The sequence below is a fragment of the Lepidochelys kempii genome, chromosome 18, assembly GCF_965140285.1.
Source record: "Lepidochelys kempii isolate rLepKem1 chromosome 18, rLepKem1.hap1, whole genome shotgun sequence".
Lineage (NCBI taxonomy): Eukaryota > Metazoa > Chordata > Testudines > Cheloniidae > Lepidochelys > Lepidochelys kempii.
In genome coordinates, this window is record NC_136397.1 from 24538305 (window position 1) to 24561090 (window position 22786).

Sequence of the window (22786 nt, forward strand, 5' to 3'; positions counted from 1 at the left end):
TCTATATGTCTGTGATGAAGCCTGGCCCTCAGCTTGGCATTGCCCTCAATTGTTTTCCTCTTATGCCCTATTATCCTTGATTTGAGGATTCTCTGAACAGATCAGCAGATGTCCTTAGAGGCATCTGGTGATACAGACAAAATACTGGGGCAGAATTCAACACAGCAGAACTCTGTGTATGTACACACCATATGATCAGCAAATCATGGGCCAGCTTGGCAGTGGGGGGGTCTCTCCAAATTCTCCTCCCTTTTGGCTTCCTCTCTCTCTCAGCCAGCAAATCGTGACTTTGAAGGCTTGCAGCTGATGATTTCTGAGTTCTGATCCTTGTTTCATGTCCACTATAACTAAGAACTAAAATGTGGTCTCTAAAATCAGATGTTTCTATCCCTTAGCTGACTATTGTGGTGATAATTAATAATACTGCCTTCACACAGCCACAGCTGGAGAAACTGCAGGCTGTACATGGAACTTTTGAAACTTTATTTCTTTGAGCATAAAAAGATACCACTGTTATACAATCAAACACACAAATATCGTGCTCATCCCTGCGTCCACCGATTCTCTCTGGACATGCTCAATTCTGGCTCTGTAAATGAAACACCCCAGTGCTTTTGGTAGTGACCTGGGACCCACCACAGACTGCACTGTCTGTGCTATCAAATCTGTGGCGGGGCTTACACGCTGAGGGAGTGGGATAGATAGTGGGACTACCGGTGTCAGTTGAAGATTAAATAAAAAGCTTAAATTAAATTCAGTTTCAAAACTTGATAATTCTGATAGCCAACGAGAATCTATTTTCTGTGGACATCCATACAAAAGCCTGCTAGGTACTCCCATTTCCTCTTGGTCATTACATTTTATGAGGATACCAGATTTAAAGAGCCACTGTCAAGTATTCAGACCCCAAATATAAACTTTCTTCAGTTGATCAAGGGGGTGGTCTTGCGGTTTTACAAAGCTCTATACAAATAGAAATGTTTTCATGCTTAAAACCCCCCAAATCTATTAAAATAGAGTATGGAGGAATTTGAAACTTCCACAGCTGCTATGCTAGAAATCTGAAATGCAGCTACAAAGGACTATTTCTGGAGAATCAGAAAGTGACCATAAACAGAAAGTAAAGCTTAACAATGTAGTCACATCTGACCTAAATGTGAAAAGTAAATTAAATATGTAAAATAGTTCCAGTTTTAATAATCTCAGTTTTTATCAGCATCACAGAACTGATATTGCTGGTTGGCCTAAGTCTTACCTGTTTGTTATTTTTATGAAAAAACAATACAAATTTAATTACAATACTTGTTATTCTATTCCATATAGGTTCTTATGCCATCCTCATTACTGTAGAACCTGAGCTCCTTCTAATAGTGTGACTAATATCTGTCACATGCTTGTTCTTTTATTCTCTCCCCAGGGGGAGGAGATGTGTGCAGTGGAGTGTTTTATTTTGGAATATTTTTAATCTAATACATATATACACATGAAGCTGTCTGTATATGTTAGAGAAGGCAAGGCCAAAGAAATGTACCTTTTACTTGGAGCAGAAGATGAGGGCTGTGCATTCCTGAGGAAGTTCATTCCACAATCTGGGATCAGTCCCCAAGGAAGCTCTGTCTCGTGCACAGACAAGTTTTACCCGTATTGTAGAAAGTTCCATTGTCCCAGAGGAGCAAAACTGGTGACCACAGACTTCATCCCAGAGCTTTAGGCAATCTTTTAGATACCAGTTAGCTCTATTACAATGTAATAAACCTAGTGTGTAAAAGTGGGTGTTAATAATAATGAAGGAATACCACCAAGAACACTAGACCAAACAGTCCCCAAAACAGACAAATATTAGCCCAGTATCAGTTATTGTAAAGTCTTTTGGACATGGGTGCCAGTATTATTTCTTTATTTTGAATACTGACTATATTTGGCAAGACTTTAAATTATTTCTGTTTCTTGTTAGCCTTGCATTCTGGATTGTGGACTGCTATTGAATGCAGAGTGTCCCCCAGGTGGTTTCCTAAATAATCCTAGTTACAGATGCTTATAAATTAGCTGTTGGTTTGGATTATGTCCTGAGTTCATGATGGCTTCACTCACTAAAACACAGATGGGACCTTTGAAAGAGCTGGTGGAATATGTTCAGTGTGTGGATGTTGGTGGTGGAGGAGTGGGCAGAGGGGGTGAGATGTATTTGTGTTGTAGTTCTTTCACTCTTCTTGTTTGTGCTCCACAGCTGAACAAGAAGGCCTGATGTTTTCAATGAAACACACTCTTTATTAATAATATTTTAACAAACCTGTCTTCTGTCAGTATGTTATTAAAAAGCACTGGCCACTGAAAATGTGACAAAAAAGTTATCGTCAAAAGAAAATCCACTAAAACAATCTCTGACATTCTTCATTCAGTCCAGGTATTACCTAGGTATTACCTAACATCTGATGAAGTGAGCTGTAGCTCACGAAAGCTCATGCTCAAATAAATTGGTTAGTCTCTAAGGTGCCACAAGTCCTCCTTTTCTTTTTGCGAATACAGACTAACACGGCTGTTCCTCTGAAACCTACCTAGGTACAATACCTCATTTGACAATTAGCTCACATTACTTCCCATGTGCCTGGTACTTACTGGACACTTACATATCCCGTGACTAATGAACAATTACTGTGTCGGGAAGTCTTGTTTTCTCTTAATTATTCAGGTCAAAGACCAAAACATTCACTATTGGGGGGTGGGATTTTTGTTCTTGGACTATGACAGGTTTCAGAGGAACAGCCGTGTTAGTCTGTATTCGCAAAAAGAAAAGGAGGACTTGTGGCACCTTAGAGACTAACCAATTTATTTGAGCATGAGCTTTCGTGAGCTACAGCTCACTTCATCAGATGTTTACCGTGGAAACTGCAGCAGACTTTATATACACACAGAAATCATGAAACAATACCTCCTCCCACCCCACTGTCCTGCTGGTAATAGCTTATCTAAAGTGATCAACAGGTGGGCCATTTCCAGCACAAATCCAGGTTTTCTCACCCTCCACCCCCCGACACAAATTCACTCTCCTGCTGGTGCTAGCCCATCCAAAGTGACAACTCTTTACATAATCAAGTCGGGCTATTTCCTGCATAGATCAAGGTTTTCTCACATCCCCCCCACCCCCATACACACACAAACTCACTCTCCTGCTGGTAATAGCTCATCTAAACTGACCATTCTCCAGGTTTAAATCCAAGTTAAACCAGAACATCTGGGGGGGGGGGGGTAGGAAAAAACAAGAGGAAACAGGCTACCTTGCATAATGACTTAGCCACTCCCAGTCTCTATTTAAGCCTAAATTAATAGTATCCAATTTGCAAATGAATTCCAATTCAGCAGTTTCTCGCTGGAGTCTGGATTTGAAGTTTTTTTGTTTTAAGATAGCGACCTTCATGTCTGTGATTGCGTGACCAGAGAGATTGAAGTGTTCTCCGACTGGTTTATGAATGTTATAATTCTTGACATCTGATTTGTGTCCATTTATTCTTTTACGTAGAGACTGTCCAGTTTGACCAATGTACATGGCAGAGGGGCATTGCTGGCACATGATGGCATAGATCACATTGGTGGATGTGCAGGTGAACGAGCCTCTGATAGTGTGGCTGATGTTATTAGGCCCTGTGATGGTGTCCCCTGAATAGATATGTGGGCACAATTGGCAACGGGCTTTGTTGCAAGGATGATTATAGAATATCATGAAGCAAAATCAACAAAGGCTTTCATTTCCCATGAAAGCAAAGAGGAATTCATTTTCTAATCAGTTAGTGCCACCTGGTGGCCAGTGCCAAAAAAATTCTCACTGGCTGGAAAGAGCATTAGTGGGACACTGCTGTTTGGTGACAGGTTTCAGAGTGGTAGCTGTGTTAGTCTGTATCAGCAAAACCAACAAGGAGTCTTTGTGGCACCTTAGTGACTAACAAATTTATTTGGGCATAAGTTTTCATGGGCTAGAATCCACTTCATCAGATGCTTGGAGTGGAAAATACAGAAGCAGGTATAAATACATGAAAAGATGGGCGTTGCCTTACCAAGTGAGAGGCCCATTTCAAACAGTTGACTAGAAGTCTCTGCGCAAAAGAGTAAATGGACACAAATCTGACATCAGGAATTATAACATTCAAAAACCAGTAGGAGAACACTTCATTCTCTCTGGTCACTCAATAACAGATCTGAAAGTGGAAAATCTTCAACAAAAAAACTTCAAAAACGGACTCCAACGTGAAACTGCAGAACTTGAATTAATTTGCGAACTGGACACCATCACATTAGGCCTGAATAAAGACTGGGAGTGGTTGGGTCATTACAAAACCTAAACCTAATTTCCACCATATTAATTTTCCCCTACTGTTACTCACACCTTCTTGTCAACTGTTTGAAATGGGCCACTGTCATTACCACTACAAAAGTTATGTTTCCTCCCTTGGTATCCTACTGTTAATTGAATTGTCCTACTGTTAATTGAAGGTTAGACTGACCTCACACTTGCTAAGGCAACTCCCATCTTTTCATGTATTTATACCTGCTCCTGTATTTTCCACTCTATGCATCTGATGAAGTGGGTTCTAGCCCATGAAAGCTTATGCCCAAATAAATTTGTTAGTCTTTAAGGTGCCACAAGGACTCCTCGTTGTTTGTGCTGTTTGGAAGCACCTTAAGGAAAGGCTCCCCAAAGGGTTTAATAAAATAGTGTGTGTGATAAATACCAAATGCCTAACTCTGCTCTGTTAGGCCACTGCAGTTCAGAGGGTTTGCACAAGTGTGACTGAGAGCAGAATTTGGTCTCATTTGTCTAGGGAGTCAGTATTTCTTGAGGGTTACTGTTCCTGTCTGCCGGTATCACTTTGACTGCAAAGTTGTGAAAGCCAATAGAATTCTGGAAATCCTTTTATAATTTACATAGTTTTGATTGTTTTTAATGTATGGAACAATATTTTAATATAAGGATTAATATAGGATCCTAACACTCTTAGGATTTCTTGACAGAGAGCTTGCCTTACACACACCCATACCCATGTGGCCCACAGTTAGCTGGATTGTGTTCTAAGCTGTTTATATTCAGTAAACAAGTTTTCGGAAATCCATTATTTTAATAACACACTATAGAACGTCTCTCTCCTTGGGGGCCTTTAATAACTGAAGTGAGCCTCTAGCTTAGACCCTATTCTTAGGGTAGTTTCAGATCGAGCCTCTATGGTGTCTCAGGGCAATACCCAACAGCTCCACAGGCATAAAGGCAGAATTGTCACAGATGATATGGTGATTTGGGCCTATTGCAAAGACCAGCTGAGAGGGTCAATTTCTTCCAGAAACCAGACCTCCTTTGGTTTGATTTAGCTAGTCATGGACTCCTCTCTTATTATACTTTGTCTTCTGTGTATGAGGCTCAGGGTCCAAAGGCAAGGCATTTCTTTCCTGCCTGGCTTTGCTGCTATAATTAAAAATCAGAACTTGGGTGTCTAGTAATAGGGCAACTTCTCACTTTTGCTGATACTGTGTTTATATTTGTGCTAGACTGTAAAGGGGAAGGGGCTTAGAAACTGGAATCACTGGAAGGAGGAAGACATATCAGGGCATTGTATAACATTCAAAATCAACATGTTGTCCAGTCAGTAGTACACAGGTGTGTGTATTCAGCATCAGTGAAAATACAGGGGAGAGAGCAAGATTGAAAAGCTGTCAGTGAAACCTCTACATTGTATGGTGTGTGCAAAGCTGTATCTCCCAACAGACTGATGAGCATCAAGAACATAAGAATGGTCATACTGGATCAGATCCATGGTCCTATCTTCTGACAGTAACCCATTCCAGATGCATCAGAGGGAATGAACAGAACAGGGCAATTATCGATTTGTTTCATCTTCTGTCGTCTAGTCCCACCTTCTGGCTGTCAGAGGTTTAGGGACCCCCAGAGCATGAGCTTGCATCCCTGACCCTCTTGGCTAATAGCCATAGATGGACCTATCCTCCCTGAACTTATCTAATTCCTTTTTTAATCTTATTATGCTTTTAGTGATCACTACATTACCTGGCAACAATTTCCACGGGGTGACTGTGCACTTTATGAAGTCATACTTCCTTTGTTTATTTTAAACTGGCTGACTACTAATTTCATTGGGTGAAGCCTGGTTTGTGTATTATGTGAAGGGTAAATAACCCTACCTTATTCACGTTCCCTGTGCTGTTATGGTTTTATGGATATCTATTATGTCGCCCCCGAGTCGTCTCTTTTCTAAGCTGAACCGTCCCAGTCTTTTTAATCTCTTCCCACGCGGAAGCTGTTCCCGACCCTTGTCATGTTTGTTGCCCTTCTCTGCACTTTTTCCCATTCTAATGTATCTTTTTGGAGATGGGGTGACCAGAACTGCAGGCAGAATTTAAGGTATGGACATACCATGGATTTATGTAGCAGGATTATCTATATATTGGTTGTATTATCTATCCCTTTCCTAATGGTTCGTAAAATGTTACTTGTACACACCATTCATTTATATTAGGAGCGTGAGCCAAGCCCATGAAACGTGTGTAGTATTGGAAAACCCTGTTTTTTCAGTAAAAAAAATATAGCATCTTGACTGTATATGTGGGCCTGTTTGGCCCAAGAGCAATTGGGTACTTGCATATTGTACCCGCTGGCACAGCCAGAATGAGTTTTGCTCTCAGTGCCTGAATACCATCATGCAGAGTTGTTTGCTCTCCTTTGCTGAGTCCTGGGGAAAATCCCTTTCCAAGGGAGGTTTAAGGGGTAGCTGCTATAGGCCTGATTCTGCTCTCAATCATGCCTCTGTCAATCAGGAGTAACTCCACTGAGATTGCACTGAAGTAAAACTCGTGTAGGTGAGATGAGTAAGGCCCAGCACTGGCTGCTGGAGAGCTTCAACCCAGCTTCCTAGAACAGCTCTCCCCAGCCATAGAGCACAGATTTCTCTAATGGGAGTACTTTAGAAACAAGGAATTGAGGGAAGTGGTCAAGTCCCTTCAGCTGAGGGAATTGTACAGGGAACAACAAAATAAAAAAAATGGGCTTGTTCCTTTTTTTTCCTTATGGCAGACACAGATCTGAAAGTGTTATTTAATAAAAAGTTGGTTTTCTGCTCACTCGCTCTCCCCTCTTTTCCCCCTTTTATTAAGACTCTCTGCTCTTACTGGACATCTCCTTGTATGGCTCAGAGAGGTGGATCAGGAGCTTTCTCAGCCCTTAACTGAAGGAGGGGGATTTTGAACCATTAACAAAACACCTTTTCTTCCAGTTGTTAGTCAGGAATTTGAGTTAACACCAACTAGCTCAAATGGCACCCAAGATTTATTCAGAAATTCTAAATAAAAATCATTTCCCCCTCCCTCCTCAGTCAACTTCCACTCATGTTCTTCCAGTAATGTCATAAGAGATGTAATGTCATAAGGAGAGAAAAGCTGAATTTCAAAAATTAAAATCCGGCAGAACCCCTCTCCTTCATGTTCCTCCTCCCGACCCCCTGGACAGATCTCCTTTCCCAGGGAGGCCAGCATCCAGTTTCGGTAATGCTGCTTTAGTGGAATTTTCCAGAGATAACATCCTTGATGGGTAATCCCATCTCTTAGCATAAAACAACAAATTTCGGACATTTTTAATGAGTTCAGAAATTGTAGTTAGGAAGGCCGGTTTGGGATTCGAATCCAAATGACGTGAGGAAATTAGGACCGTTTATGAAGCTCTTCTATTGATCATGCCTACATTTGGTGTTGAAATCATAAAGTGCTTGGAAATCTGGCCCTTCAGATCTGGGGGCGGGGGGAGCACCATTCTTCAGGCAGGCATGGTTTGGGGCAGAATTTTCAAAAGAACTCAGAACCCAGCAGCTGGCTTTGTTCTCAGTGGGGTGGCAGAGAGGGAATTCCATTGTTCTCAGTATGGAAGCAGGGGGCATTCTTGGACGCTGAGCTCTATTGAAAATCTGCTTCATAGAGCAGACAGCACTGGAAATTTTCCTCTTAACCTGAGTTACAAGACACAAAGAGTTAAAATGCATCATGCCTGGGAGGCACAGAAGAGGAGCTCTGTCCCATTCCTCCTTGCCTGAGTTGTTGGGGCCAATCCACCTGATGACACTCTCCTCACTGCATCCAATGCTGATGAGAAGCACATTTGTTGTTATTCTCAGTTGACAGCTTCTTATGCCAGCTGGAGCAGTCACTGATGAGAGAAATAGCGCTCTAGCAACTGAGCTGAGACCAGCAAAATCATTCCACCTGATTGGGAGAGACGGGCTTGTTCAGACTAGTTTTTGCTCTCATTTGTCTTTGCTGAGAGATACAGTGCAATAATCCATACCGGAGGTGGAAATGAGGCACAGAGATCAGGTCTGGTCCTGACCTGCCCCAAAGTCTTTCCAAGGCCACAGTTTTATTTTAAGTTTGTCACTAAATGAGGCTTTTAAAAATATTAAAATGTTCAGTCTGCTGTAATGACACATGCCGCTATGAAGAAAGCCCATAGTTTCAGCATCAATAGCTTGGCGTACAGTGCTACTGCTCATAATAGTCAGCCTTTGAATCCAACTTCCCTCTTTCCCCTGTGATCCTGGCACATGGGACAAAGGTGGATCGGAGATTATGCCCTGTGATGGCAGCTAGCGGAGGGTTGTAGCCTCTTGTGACATTCACTACTTGATGTAGGCATCAGGGCCCATCATAGTTGTCACTGGCACATACACAAAGTATCCTACTAGCAACAGTAAATGCGAGGGTTATGGTGCCATACGTGGAAACAGAAGAAGCCATGAGATTAAGCTTGATGATTTATTTGGGGCTCTTGGATACAGCAGAGGACAAGGGTTTATGAGAAAAGGGAATACATGTCTGACTATAAGGAGAGAGAATGGTGAGCAGGTGGGAGGTGGATTCAACCAGTATGATTGCACTAGAGCCAAAGGTGGATGACTACATACAATTTAACGACCTGAAAAGGTAATAGTCAATTTTGTGCTTGAGTATAGCTATGGGAATTTCAGAGAGATCTTTGGCTGATGAAGCTTTCTCCTTCAGATGTGCTGGGGGCTTTTTTCTTGGGAAGGGTGAGAAAAAAGTTTCTATAAAATCATTTTTTAAAGTGAAAGCTACAAAATATGTAGGGTAGCATTAAACCAGTTGAGACCTAAATGACCCTTGGCCTGTGTCACGATGAAAAGGTGTGTAATCCCCCTTTCAGCGCTGGCTTAGTACCTGTATGATGTGTGAACAGGAGAGGGGTACCTCACAGACTTTGGACGGTTCCAAAGTTTCTGTTGCGTGGGCTCATTTTGCAGTGCTCCTGGTAGGTGCCCAATTCCTCCTGGTGTGCCAAAGACTTAAAGCTACTTGGCAATGCCTCCAGTGAGACAAGGGGCTAACCACACTAAGGTTATGGCAACCACCTTGAATTTACAGATAATTCAGACTCACATGAACAAGTTAAAAACAATAACTATAAACTTTCTATAAAGGTCTGATTAAAGAAACATAGATCGCCAATACGAATATTCACTGATTAAAATGACTGGAGATATTAATAATACTTTTTATTACTAAAAGCTATGCTGGCAAGCACGCTAGGTCACGTGACCACAGGCCTGACAACAGTGGCCCAGGTAATTTAAAAGGGCCTGGGGGCCTCTGGCTGCTGCCAATCATTTTCCTCTCTAATGTCCTCAGTGCGATATCACACCAACTTTATCTCCCTCTCAAATGCCAGCCTGCCATTCCTTGAAAAATGTCCGTGTGCTGTGTATGTCTGAGAAGCAGATATGAAAGTTAATTGGCTGTCCCAAAACCAGAAGTTTGGTCAGTCGTGAAATACTAGCTAAGTAGTTAAAGTTTGGTTCACTTCTTGTGAGCTAAGTGTTTGAACATTTGTTCTGTCCCTGCCAACTGAGCTTTAGCAAACCAGGTATGAAATTCTGAGTATTGAGAAAGGGACTGGCTCAATGATAACAACTTTGTCCTGATTAACATTGATAGAAACAAGAAGTCTTAGTAAGAATTACTTTTTATTGTAGGTAGTATCTGTAGATTGCTTGGGAGAACAATTTAACGCCATGATCTTAGATGCTGTTCTGTGGGCAGTTCTTGAACTTCCAGTGTTAAATGTTAAAGTTGCCATAGCAGTCAGTAAAGCTGCACAAGTCTCGGTTCCCTAACTTGCCCGCTTGGGCTAGTAATAATCAGGCTTTGTCCCTTCTTGATAGATGGGAAGAATGCACATCCCCAAAGGGTCCATGCTGCTCTGTGAGCTAAGTTATAAGAAGCATCGCAAAGGTATGCAATAAGCACCTTTCCATTGCCCCATGCCAGTGAGACCGCAAGTGCATCCTCTCTGTGCTGAACTCAGGTTTCATGCTACTCTGCCACCAACCCAGATGGTGTGTGGATGCATCAGGAGCGCTGGCGGCCTGACAGGCAACACAGGTACTTCAACAAGCAGTTCCAAAAAGGTTGCAGTATGTGCTGATGCTGCAGATTTCATGCTTGTAAGTCTGCAGGGATTTGCTCTTTACTTGGCATGGGCTGATAATCATAAGAATTATCTGATTATTCTGATTATCATAAGAATAAACGCCCCTTCCATAATAGGTCACAACCAGAGCAAGGCAGAGTGCAAACGTTTGGCTTTGATGACGTCCTCCTGGTAGTTGGAATCCCTGGTTATGCACCTGAAAGGCACATTTAAGTAGTTTAAAAGCCAGACATTTAGAGCGGTAGGTCAGGTTTTATCAAACAGCAGAACGTGCTCCAGAATGAGGATTTGGGAGCGTTCTTACCTGCAGTAAACAGAGATTTGGCCTTGTTTATTACAAACTGTCCACCTTTTTCTGGTGGCTATTTGATAAGTGCCAGCACTGTACTCAACACTTGTCAGAGCAAAAATAAAAATAGTCCCTTCCCTGAAGAGATTATAGTTTAAAGGACAGATGAGCAGAACACACTCTGAGAAACCCAGGCAGAAGAGTTTAGGTATGTAATGAGAGAGGTTCCTGATCTAAATCACTTCTTTAATGTTGGGACAGAGGGGGATTTAGCATGGGGTTAGTATTTGGTAGCATTGTAGAAGTGAGTGCTCTGGTGGGATTTGAATCAGGAAAATGGTGGGGGCATGTTGTGAGCAAGGGGAAACCAGTAATGCATTCAAAGGGGGTGACATGGTCAGATTGAAAGGTGAAGAAGGTAATTTTAGCAGCTGGATTTTGGATGGCCCCAAGGAGAGATGTTGCTCAAGGAGGCCAGAGTGGAAGAGCTTGCAGTAATCAAAAGGGGATATGATCAGTGCATGGATGAGTGTTTTATCTCTCAGGACAGAAAGAAATAGGTGGGTTTTCAATCTTTTGTGGGGAGGATGCTGTAAGATTTGGGGACAGCATGGATGTGTGGGGAGAGGACAGAGGCATGAAAGACAACTACAATGGTCTCAAACCTAAGTGTGCACTGGGGATGGGGAGTGGGCTTGGTGGCATAGTCAACGGCAGCGAAGGAAGGTGGAGGTTGAAAGGATTTAGGGTGAAACTAGGAAGGTAAGTTCTGTCCCTATTTAAGTTTCCTTTGGTTTCTGATCTTCCTTTTTGCCAGTTATTTATTTCATAATTTGCTTCCCTGTGCTGCTGCTGACCAAAGAAGGTCCTGACAGTGCTAATGAATGGGTAGCTATTGAATCAATACTGGAAGGTCATTTTAATTCTCTCCTTCCCCACAACAGAAAAGGCAGATGCTTGGAGGAGTGACCCCTCCCTCTTCCAGAACAGGCCTGAGGCATTTCTGTTAGCATCTCCATTTGCAATGCTTAATGATGAACTTTACACCAGCCCCAGTTCTCTGTTTCTCAAAACACCACTCCCTTATACATCTTTAGCCACTTTGATTCCACATGTTTCTAACATGCTGTACAGAGGCAGTGTGTCAGGGAACAGGACACTCACCGCTGAAAGGCAGCTGCTTCTGGATACATTTCACAACAGCACTTTTTGGAGGGGAAGGGAAGAATATTGGAGTTGTTTGCAGGATTCATTTAAATTATAAATAAGTGCAAAAGGAATCTGCACAGAAATGAGAATTAAAATACTTTGCAGAATTTAGCTGCATCCTTTTTGATGTCCACATTCTGACCTTAAATTTAATCAAATATGCTTTTAAAGTGGTTTCACTTTTTAGGACTTTAAGAAAGGGGAGGGACGTGTTGTTTTTTATTAACCTTTCTTTCACAATGCACTTTTTTCCCTATAGAAATCTCCTTTCCCGCTGATTCATTATGTGTCGGGAAGCCAAGCATGACATGTTAAAAGCCATCTTGATAGTATTTGATATTCAGTACTAACAGCTTACCATCTAATAAGAGTTTTTTCTTTAAAGGGGGAGGGAGACAATCTGCATATTGGATGTGCCAAGACAGTAGGTAATTTAAATTAGGCATCCAGAAATTCTCTGCTTTCAGTCTGTCACCCTTGACTGGCTTTTCATTTTATAACCTTCATAACATAAGGGGGGGTATCAGCACCAGAAGAGTCACAGCACATGGATAGAGTCTGGAGCTGGAACCTTGCTCAATCAGCAAGTGTAAAGCTATAGATGGAACTTTTCCACTAAATGCCGCCTGTCAGCAGAAGCCTGAAGCCTCATTGGCTCCTCCAAGAGCTAAAGATCAGAAAATACAGCCAATGAGATCACTGAGAAATGCAATCCCAGAAAAACATGTAGCCTCTTGATACGATGATGTCAGACTATGAAACTTGGATGTTCCCCAGGAGAGCTCAGGGTTTGGAGATCCCACTTAGGAATGCTACAGATATTTTCAAGATCAAAAGCTTCAGCTCCTGCCTGCTTCCGGCAATTGATCCATGCTGTGTTGTTATAATGGAAGAATCTGAAATAATAGGCCACCATATGTATCCAGCTATAAAGCCGTCTGTGTTCCTTAGCTTGCAGCTCACAACTTGCTTGATTCAGGCTTCAGACAAATCGTTATCTATACATAAACCATGAGACATGATTCAGTTATCAGACTTGCGCCCTGTAATACCATGCTCATCACTGGATTTAACAGCGGTAGTGAGCTGACATAGTTCTTCAAAGCAGGCCTTTCTGTGGGCAGTAGTATACATACACTTCACTGCCGTCGCAAGGAATTGTGGGAGAAACTGGAAATATTTCACTGCAAAATAAATTTCTCAATATAAGAGTAGGAACTTTATATAATGTAGAGAAAACCTTGGCCATCGAGGCGTGCAAGTCTACCCGTACCTGGACAACTGACTGATCAAAGGCCTTTCACGGGCTCAGGTTCTGCAAGCATTGGCATAGTTCGGGCCACCTTTCGGGTTCTGGATCTGTTAATAAACACACAGAAATCAACATTGGTCCTGGTGCAGAGAACAGAGTTTATTGGGGCAGTGCTTGACTCCGCCAAGTCCTACCTTGCGGAGGCAAAGTTCTGAACTATGTCCGATCTAACTGCCTGGGTCACAGCTCACCCACTTACGACTGCCCAGGTGTGCCTCAAGCTGTTAGGTCACATGACAGCATGTACCTATGTGGTGCAGTACACATGGTTACGCCTCATACCCCTTCAGATGTGCCTGGCGTCGGGCAGGCACCACTTGGACTCTGATCTCATGATTCCATTGCATGTCTTAACTTCTCTGACTTCGTGGAGAGACCCACATTCTGTAATGAAGGGGGTGCCTTTCACTGCCCTCTGTCTGACAGTAACCTTAGTTTGGACACCTCAGACCTGGGGTGGGGGACCCACTTTGGCAGACTCAGGACCCAGGGTCTCTGGTCCCAGGAAGAACTGTCCATGCATGTAAATGTCAGGGAACTTAGGGCAATACTCTTGACCTGCCAGGTGTTTCTTCCCCTGTTCTCAGGCAAGATCATGCTGGTCTTGATGGACAACATGGCCTTGATGTTTCACGTCAACAAGCAAGGGGGGTGCTCGATCCTCAGCCTTGTCAAGTGGCCCTCTTACTGTGGGACTTCTGCGTGAAGCACATCATTCACCTTGATGTGTTGCACCTCTCAGGAGACTGGAATGCATTGGCGGATCACTTTAGCAGGTCCCTTTACTCTTGCCCCGAGTGATCTCTTCACCCGGAGGTCACCAGTGTTATCCCCCAGAAGTGGGGACTCCCCAGGTGGACCTGTTCACAACCAGACAGAACAAGAAATGCCATCGGTTCTCTTCTATGCACGGGCCCAGCGAGGCCTCCTTTTCCGACGCCTTCTTGCTCTTGTGGGCAGACGGCCTGTTGTATGCCTTCCCACCAATCCCCTTGGTTCACAAGGTCCTCCTAAAAATCAAGAGGGAAAAGGCAAAGGTTACCATGATAGCTCCAGCATGGCCATGCCAGCAATGGTTCTTCAGGCTTCTAGACCTCTCAGTGGCACCTCCACTTGATTTTGCAAGACCATGGCCGGTCGCCTCACCTGAATCTCGCCTCCGTACACCTGACAGCATGGCTGCTGCATGGCTGAATCCTGAGGAACACGCCTGCTCGAATCAGGTTCAACAAGTCTTGTGAGGTAGCAGTAAACCTTCCACCAGGGCTACCTACTCGGCTAGGTGGAAATGTTTCACTTGTTGGTCCCTGAATGGAATCTTCTCCAACTTGGTCTTCCCTGCAGTCCATCTTGGACTATCTGCTCCACCTGAAACATCAAGGTCTGGCTCTATCATCTGTTAAGGTTCACTTGGCAGCCACCTCGGTCTTCCATCCTCCAGTACAGGGCAGGTCAGTCTTCTCCCACGAGATGATGGTCAGGTTCCTCAAAGGCTTGGAAAGACTCTAGCTGCAGGTTTACAACCCGATTTCCCATATGGGACTTAAACCTGGTCCTGTCAAAACTCCTGGGGCCCCCCTTCAAGCCATTGACATCTTGTTCCTTATTGCTCCTCTCTTGGAAAGTTGCCTTCCTGGTGGCGATCACTTTGGCCTTTGGCCAGAAGAATCTCCAAGATCAAACTCCTGACATCAGATACCCCTTATACAGTGTTCTTCAAGGATAAGGTCCAGCTGCATCCCCACCCAGCTTTCCTACCAAAAATAATGTAGCAATTCCATAACAATCAGGAAATTTTTCTGCCTGTCTTCTTTCCACACAGCACTTGATGAGGAACATCAGCTCCATACATTAGAGGTTAGGTGGGCCCTGGCCTTCTGTATCAAGAGGACTAAGCTCTTCCACAAGTCTGCGCAACTTTTTGTTGCAGTAGCGGAAAGGATGAAAGGACTACCAGTGTCATCCCAAAGAATCTCGTTCTGGATAACCGCCTGCATCTAAGCTTGCTACAAACAGGCGAAGGTTCTGCCTGCAGCAGTTGTGACTGCTCATTCCATGAGAGCCCAGGTTTCATCAGCAGCATTCCTCATGCAGATACCAATCCAGGATTTCTGAAGCGCTGCAACATGGTCATCGATTCATACCTTTATGCCCCACTACGTCATCACCCAACAGTTTCTATGCCAGTTTCGGGAGAGCAGTGTTGCAATCAACACATCTGTGAACTCCGAGCCCCCCTCCAGGGGCACTGCTTGAGAGTCACCTAGCATTGAGTGGACATGAGCAAGCACTCAAAGAAGAAAAAATGGTTAATAACCGTCTGTAACTGTTGTTCTTCAAGATGTGTTGCTTGTGTCCCTTCCATGACACACGCCCCTGACCCCACCCTATCCCTCTGTTGGAGTTACCGGCGAGAAGGAACTGAGATGGTACGGAGCCAGCGGCAACCCTTATACCGGCCCATGTGCACGGGGATTCAGGGGGTGCTGGGGCTGGTCCAGTGGACACCACTAAGGGGAAAAAGTCTCCGGCGACGCGCACACCTAGCATGGAATGGACATGAGCAACGCATCTTGAAGAACAACAGTTATGGAAGGTTAAAGTAATCATTTTTTCTGTTTAAAAAAAAAAGTTTTCTGGACTCGTCATTTCCCCATTTGGGGTATTTCTATTCATGGTACCAAGGTATGCCCTGGTCACCAACTTTCAAGCAACTCTCAAGTGAGTGACCCACATAATAGCTGCCTGAAGTGCTTGGGAGAGCCAGACATGAATGACAGGTGCCAGATTTGCAGGGAGTTCAAGCCTAGGACAAAGAAAGATAGGGAAGGTAGGCAGAAATTCCAGCTGATGGAGGCAGTGTTCAGGCCATGGTTGGAGCCGTTCTGGTCTGACTTGGTGCCGATTGTTGCAGCTTCAGTGAGAAGCGCAACTCCAGGGTTAGCAGAATCCCGGCACCATTCTCCCTCACCTTTACTGAGGAAGAAGTTCAAGGCTTCCAGACAGGCACCTGCCAGGGGAAGATATCTGCCCCCAAGTCTTGTAAGAGGATAGAGGAGGAGACCAGCAGAGTGCACTTGAAACCTAAGCACTCCTCCTTCAAATGTATGCCTAAATTGGCAGGCAGCTCCAGTGCTGCAAGGGGCACCATTAACTTCTTCGGCACCACAAGAGACCATCTTGGTGCCAATTACCCCGGAGGTATTTATGGTGGCAAGAAACCTATTTTGCCTCTCAGTCCTGGTGTCTCTGTCCTTCCAAGAATCCAATCTCTTGGCACCACTGCCAGTGATTTCACCTTCAGTACTGCATTTTCCTGCTTCCTGGACAGGCTGTCTCAGTACCATCCAAGGAGAAGCCTGCTCTGATGGTCTCACTCTCCCCATCAGCTCTGCGTGTGTGTGTGTATATATGTATATATAGAGAGAGAGTAAATGAAACAATGGATTCACACAACTGTGGCTCTTTTGGCTAATGTTGATCACTAATTTGGCTCCTGAAACACTAAGATCTGAGTATCACTGCATTATGTGCTCTCCCAAGGTTTTGAGTACCTCTGTAGTCATCCACCACCAGCCTCATTAGTTGTGACATCAGTTAATGAGAAACCATGTCAAGGGCTCCAGCCTGTCAACCCCAGATCAAAGGATGCTAAAAAGATGGACTTATTTGGCAGAAAGATTTATTCAACGGGGCTTTCCAGCTGCATATCACTAACCAACAGGCTCTGCTGGGACAGTATGATTTTAATTTATGGGGCTCTGTGGAAAAGTTCAGGGAGCTGTTTCCAGAGAATGCTAGACAGGAGTTCCATTCCCTCTTCAATAAGGGCAGACTAGTCACGAGAACATCGCTGCAGGCAGGGCGGGACGCAGCCCACGCAGCAGCTGGAACCATGGCTGAAGCACTAAGGTTTGGCAGTTAGTTTCACCAAGGTGCATCTGTCTGCTATTTCAATGTTCCATCCTAAGGTGGACAGTCACCCTGTTTTATCCAATGACATCATGTCCAAAAGGTTTTTAAAGGTCTTCATCAAATTATACTCTCAAATGCAAGACTCCCCTGTGCAAGATCTAAACCTAGTATTGTCATTTGAACTGTTGGCTGCCTGCTCTCAGCTGCTTCTGTCAATGAAGTTGACTTTTCCGGTGGTCATTACCTTGCACAGAAGAGTAGGGGAGCTGCGAGGATTAATGTTGGGACCTCCATATATGATCTTTCTTAAGGGCAAGGTTTGCCTGCGCCCTCATCCAAAGTTCCTCCCAAAGGTGTTTTCCCTTTCCACATCAACCAGCCTATTTATTTGTCTGTTCTCTGCCCAAAACGACATACAAGCATGGAGAAAGAGCTTTGGCATTTTATCCAGATAGAACCAGACACTTTTGTGAATCTTTCCAGATGTTCATAGCAGTGGCTGATAGAGTAAGAGGTCAATCAGTCTCCACCCAGAGAATTTCTTCCTGGATCACCTCCTATATACACATGTGCTATGATTTGGCTAATGTCGCTCTGCCCATCAGAGTTACAGCTCATTCAATGCGGTCACAATCAAATTTGGTGGCCTTTCTGGCACAAGCTTCTGCTGCAGACACATGTAAAGCAGCAGCCTGGTCCTCGGTCCACACATTTGCCTCCCACTATGCTGTTTCTCAAGACTCCAGATGATGATGCTAGAGTGGGACAAGTTGTTCTTCAGTCTTTATTTTGATCCCACACCCTTTTTTTACAGCTTGTGCGTCACCAAGAGTGGAATGCACATGACAATCACTTGAAGAAGAAAACCAGTTAATAACCTGTTCCGTAACTGTTGTTCTTCGAGATGTGTTGCACATGTCCGTTCCAGGACCCATCAGAGTTATAACAAGAAGAAACAGAGGGGGCTAGGGATGGCTCCGCCCTTTGTACCTGCACACAACGGCATGCACCAGCAGAGGGAGAGTGAAGAAGTTTCTGTCGGCTGCACTCTGGGTGCACAGATACCACGAGTGGAATGGGCATGTGCAACACATCTTGAAGAACAACAGATACAAAAGAGGTTAGTAACTGTTATTTCTCCATGTCCACTGAAAGTAGGACAGTAAGTAACGGGATTAATCTGCAACAAGGGAGATTTGCGTTAGGTATTAGGAAAACTTTATAACTAGAAGTATAGTTATGTACTGGAACAGGTTACCAAAGGAGGTTGTGGAATCCTGTCATTGGAGGTTTTTAAAAGCAGCTTAGACAAACACTGTCAGGGACGGTCTAGGTATACTTGGTCCTGCCTTAGTGCAGGGGGATGGGCTAGATGACTTCTTAGGGTCCCTTCCAGCCTGACATTTATATGATTCTATTAATTCAGTGTTTCCAGGCTGAGGCTTTGGGCGCTTGAATCTGCAAGGAACCTTCTTTGCTGGAGTGTCCCAGAATGCTCAGCACCTTTAAGGACAAGATCTAGTGGCTTGAACCAAAAATTGCAGAAGCTGAATGGACAAAGTTAAGGGGAAAAGACTGTGATTCACCTTGCAAATGATCTTGCCAACATATAGGGCTTCTGGGAATCTAAAAACACATTCTAGAGTACACAAGGGACATTAAACAAAAAATATAAAGCATAGAGAAGTACTAGAGGAGATAAAATGAAAATAACTTTTGTAAAATACCTTTCTCTAACATATTTCACTGAAAGTAGCTTCTCATTTTGTTAGGTTGAGAAACGCTATTTTATATGAGATTCTGCATCTGAAAAATTCCAGGATGAAGCCATAATTCTAAGAGCTAGTTTCCGTGTCAACAATTCAGCCCTCCCATTGGCCTGACTAACACACTAGCCAAGGGAAGCTCACAAAAAAGCTGCCCTCAACTTTTCTACAAATGACTTAAAATTTCCTGTTGCATTAATAAATTGTTGGTTGGTGATTTTATATAAACCTATTTAACTCCACTTGGACATTACATAGTCAAAAGATAGCAGAATGCTGCTGTAAAACCTGAGCAGTTATTTGAATCAAACACAGACACTGCCATCCCCTATCTTTGCAGCTTACTAGTTTCTAATAAACGTTAAATACATTGTTAGGAGAGTTCTCACCACTATTTTTTTATCACTCACCTCGTTTAATGAACCCCTGCCAATAGGAAACTGAAATTCATTTCCTGCTGAAATCTTTTTTCTCCTTGGTGTGTGTTCACTGGTTTATTATTGAAAATTTGCTCATGGGATTAGGAAGAAACCATCTGTACAAATGCCATGGAGTTTGCAGACAGATGAATGCAAAGAAGGTGGGTAAAATTTGCAACCTCATTCCCCAGACCAGGTCTTTGTTACATCATAGTTGTTATTGTTGGGGAGTACACGTGTATCAGGTGTTTTAAGCTATTTAAATAAATATCTTACTTGGCAGTTATCTTCGCCAGTTCTTCTGGAGCTGAATCAGCTGTGCTGTACATTTGTTTTCTCTCTCTCTCTCTCTCTCTGTGAGTAGTTAAATAAAGAGCTAGCCAGATACTGACTAGCAACTCTGGAACACTAGAAGCTCCTATAGCAATATCTGAGAGGTGGTGAGGCATTAGAGAAGGGGACTTTAAGTCAGGGTCCCTTGATTATATGCCTGGCTCTGCCACTAACTTCCTGTATTACCTTGGGTAAGTCACTTAACCACTGGGGCTCACTTTTTAAAAATGGGAGTAATTATACCTACTTCACAAGCTGGTTGTGAGGCCTAATCCATGCACTGCTTGTTGATATCCTTGAATTGAAGGGACTAGAAAATTGTAAAGTATTATTAATATTGTTCTTTACTATTATCCTGCAGATCTGACAGCACTGTGAAGCCTCACATGTTTTGGGGGATAGCTCTTAATGATTTGCTGCTGTGTTCTGACTAGCCTCTGATGGATGTTTTCTGCTGTTCTCTCCACAGTTCATGGCATTAAGTGGACTTGCAGCAATGGGAACAGCAGTTCAGGGTTCTCTGTGGAGCAGCTTGTTCAGCAGATCCTCGATAGTCACCAGACAAAACCACAGCCTCGGACGCACAATTGTCTCTGCACCGGCAACTTGGGTGAGTAGCTGATTACGGTAGAGAGCAGACAACAGGGCTAAGTCCCCTTCTAAATCAGAACTCAAATGCATACCAAGAAACCCTCTGCATACAGAGATCCACTTCAATTTCTGATTTCCTATGAATGGAACTTGTGAGCCACTGCTAAGAAACTACTGCTGATGTCTCCAAATAAGAGACAACATAGAGAAGGCTAAATGGGATCTTCACATATTTTTCTGTAGTTCAGCAGGGCTGCCCTGTTCAGCAGCAGATTACGCTCTTCAAGGTGACTGCTGATCTCATTCTAGGTGTTTCCTGGATAGGATTTTCCATGCTTCTGAATGTGGATTTGGGAGTCCTACTATGTTACTAAATATTTCTGTCGCGTGAGAATTACCCTTTTAGCAAAGTAAAATGACCCTTATTTGAGGGAATAAAAATTATGTTAGAATAAAAACCCTACTGGGTAGCTGAGTAAAAGTCTCTGGGATAATCCATAAATAAGATGTTATCTGCTATGAAATGCTGAACTTCTTTCTATTTCCTTTTTATCTTCATGAGCTCTCAGATTGCAGCTTTAATCTAGGCTCAGTGTATTCTTTGTTGTGAGTTAACCATTAAAAATATTTTGCCACAAATTTTGAGATACAGTTAATCCAGGAGTAACTGATGACGCCTCAAACGTATTAAAGATACAACATGGGTTTTTGAAAAATATGGACACTGTAACATGCGAGCTCTCAGAATTCATCATTGCCCTCTGCTGGCAGCTTCCTCTAGAAAGCATGTTGTGTCCTAGAAGTTGCTCAGATTGTGTTACTGACACTTTCTGAGTACCATAAGCCTTACAGTGCACTCTCTTTGGAGTCTGTTTTTGAAGTTTTTTTGTTGAAGAATTGCAACCTGCACATCTATCAATGTGATATATGCCATCATATGCCAGCAATGCCCCTCTGCCATGTACATTGGTCAAACTGGACAGTCTCTACGTAAAAGCATAAATGGACACAAATCAGATGTCAAGAATTATAACATTCAAAAACCAGTTGGAGAACACTTCAATCTCTTTGGTCACTCGATTACAGACCTAAGAGTTGCAATTCTTCAACAAAAAAACTTGAAAAACAGACTCCAACGAGAGACTGCTGAATTGGAATTAATTTGCAAACTGGATACAATTAACTTAGGCTTGAATAGAGACTGGGAGTGGATGGGCCATTACACAAAGTAAAACTATTTCCCCATGTTTATTCCCCCCCTCCACCCTCCACTGTTCCTCAGACGTTCTTGTCAACTGCTGGAAATGGTCCACCTTGATTATCACTACAAAAGCCCCCCCCCCCCCCCCCCACTCTCCTGCTGGTAACAGCTCACCTTACCTGATCACTCTCTTGTTACAGAGTGTATGGTAACACCCATTGTTTCATGTTCTCTATGTATATAAATCTCCCCACTGTATTTTCCACTGAATGTATCCGATGAAGTAAGCTGTAGCTCACGAAAGCTTATGCTCAAATAAATTGGTTAGTCTCTAAGGTGCCACAAGTACTCCTTTTCTTTTTGCGAATACAGACTAACATGGCTGCTACTCTGAATCCTGAAACAGCTAGGAAAGGTACATTCTCTCTCATATTAGTGCTTTAGAACAAGAAGTGAGAATCTGAGTGATTCACTTTTCCAACTCATCTGCCTCATCCCTACCCCTTTTTGCTGCTTTGGTCAAGTAAAATGTACAATAAATTAATTAGTCTTTAGAGAAATTTGTCAAAGAAAAATACCGTCTGTGCTTCAGGGTTTTTTTTCCCCGGTCGTCTTATACAATCAAGATTTAGTAAGACTGATGACCTCTGAAATACCTACGTTTGGATTAAAATTCAACCCCTAAGGATCAGCACTTGATCCAGGCTTGCAGATCTGAACATGAATTCTTTTATTCTTCCCTTTGATGTTTTGTCTTATGCTAAGTCTGCTGCTTGCTTTGTAACGTAACAGTATCACTTTGCTTTACAGCAGCTTGCATCCTGACACACACACCCCCAATTTATTATAGTCACACTCAAAGATTGCAACTTGGAAGCCTCTCTCTAGTTCTTGTTCAGTTTTGTTCCTAAGAGAATGGAGAGATTTACTATTGCATTTAGTTTCAGAAGATTTGTTCTGAACTACTTTAGGTGACCTGATTCAGATCTTGCACATATAATAGAGAAGTTCCCCTTCAAGGGCAAGGAACAAAAAGATTTAGCAAATTATAGCAGCTACACAGCCACTTTATGCTGTCCAGAAGAAGGAAGTTGTAATTGTAGCCATTAGCTATGGGGAGAAGGTTTCTTTACCCATTAGGTCATTATACTGTACAATAATTAAGGTTCTTACCTCATTCTGGGAAAACTGAATCAATTAGAGGAAGAAATATCAAAAATTCATGGGCCTTTCTTCTCAGAAAAAGCAGTCCCAGTGCCAGA

At 43.2% G+C, this 22786-nt stretch overlaps 1 protein-coding gene across 17 annotated transcripts in view; it reads left to right on the forward strand.

The window, feature by feature from the left end:
• The window catches only part of CAMTA1 (calmodulin binding transcription activator 1), a 950491-nt gene that overhangs the window by 791864 nt on the left and 135841 nt on the right, over positions 1-22786 (forward strand). For all 17 annotated transcript variants that reach the window (XM_073316814.2, XM_073316813.2, XM_073316817.2 and 14 more), the window contains one exon: positions 20202-20342. In XM_073316814.2, coding sequence (XP_073172915.2) covers positions 20202-20342 — 141 coding nt within the window. The remainder of the gene's footprint in view (positions 1-20201; positions 20343-22786) is intronic.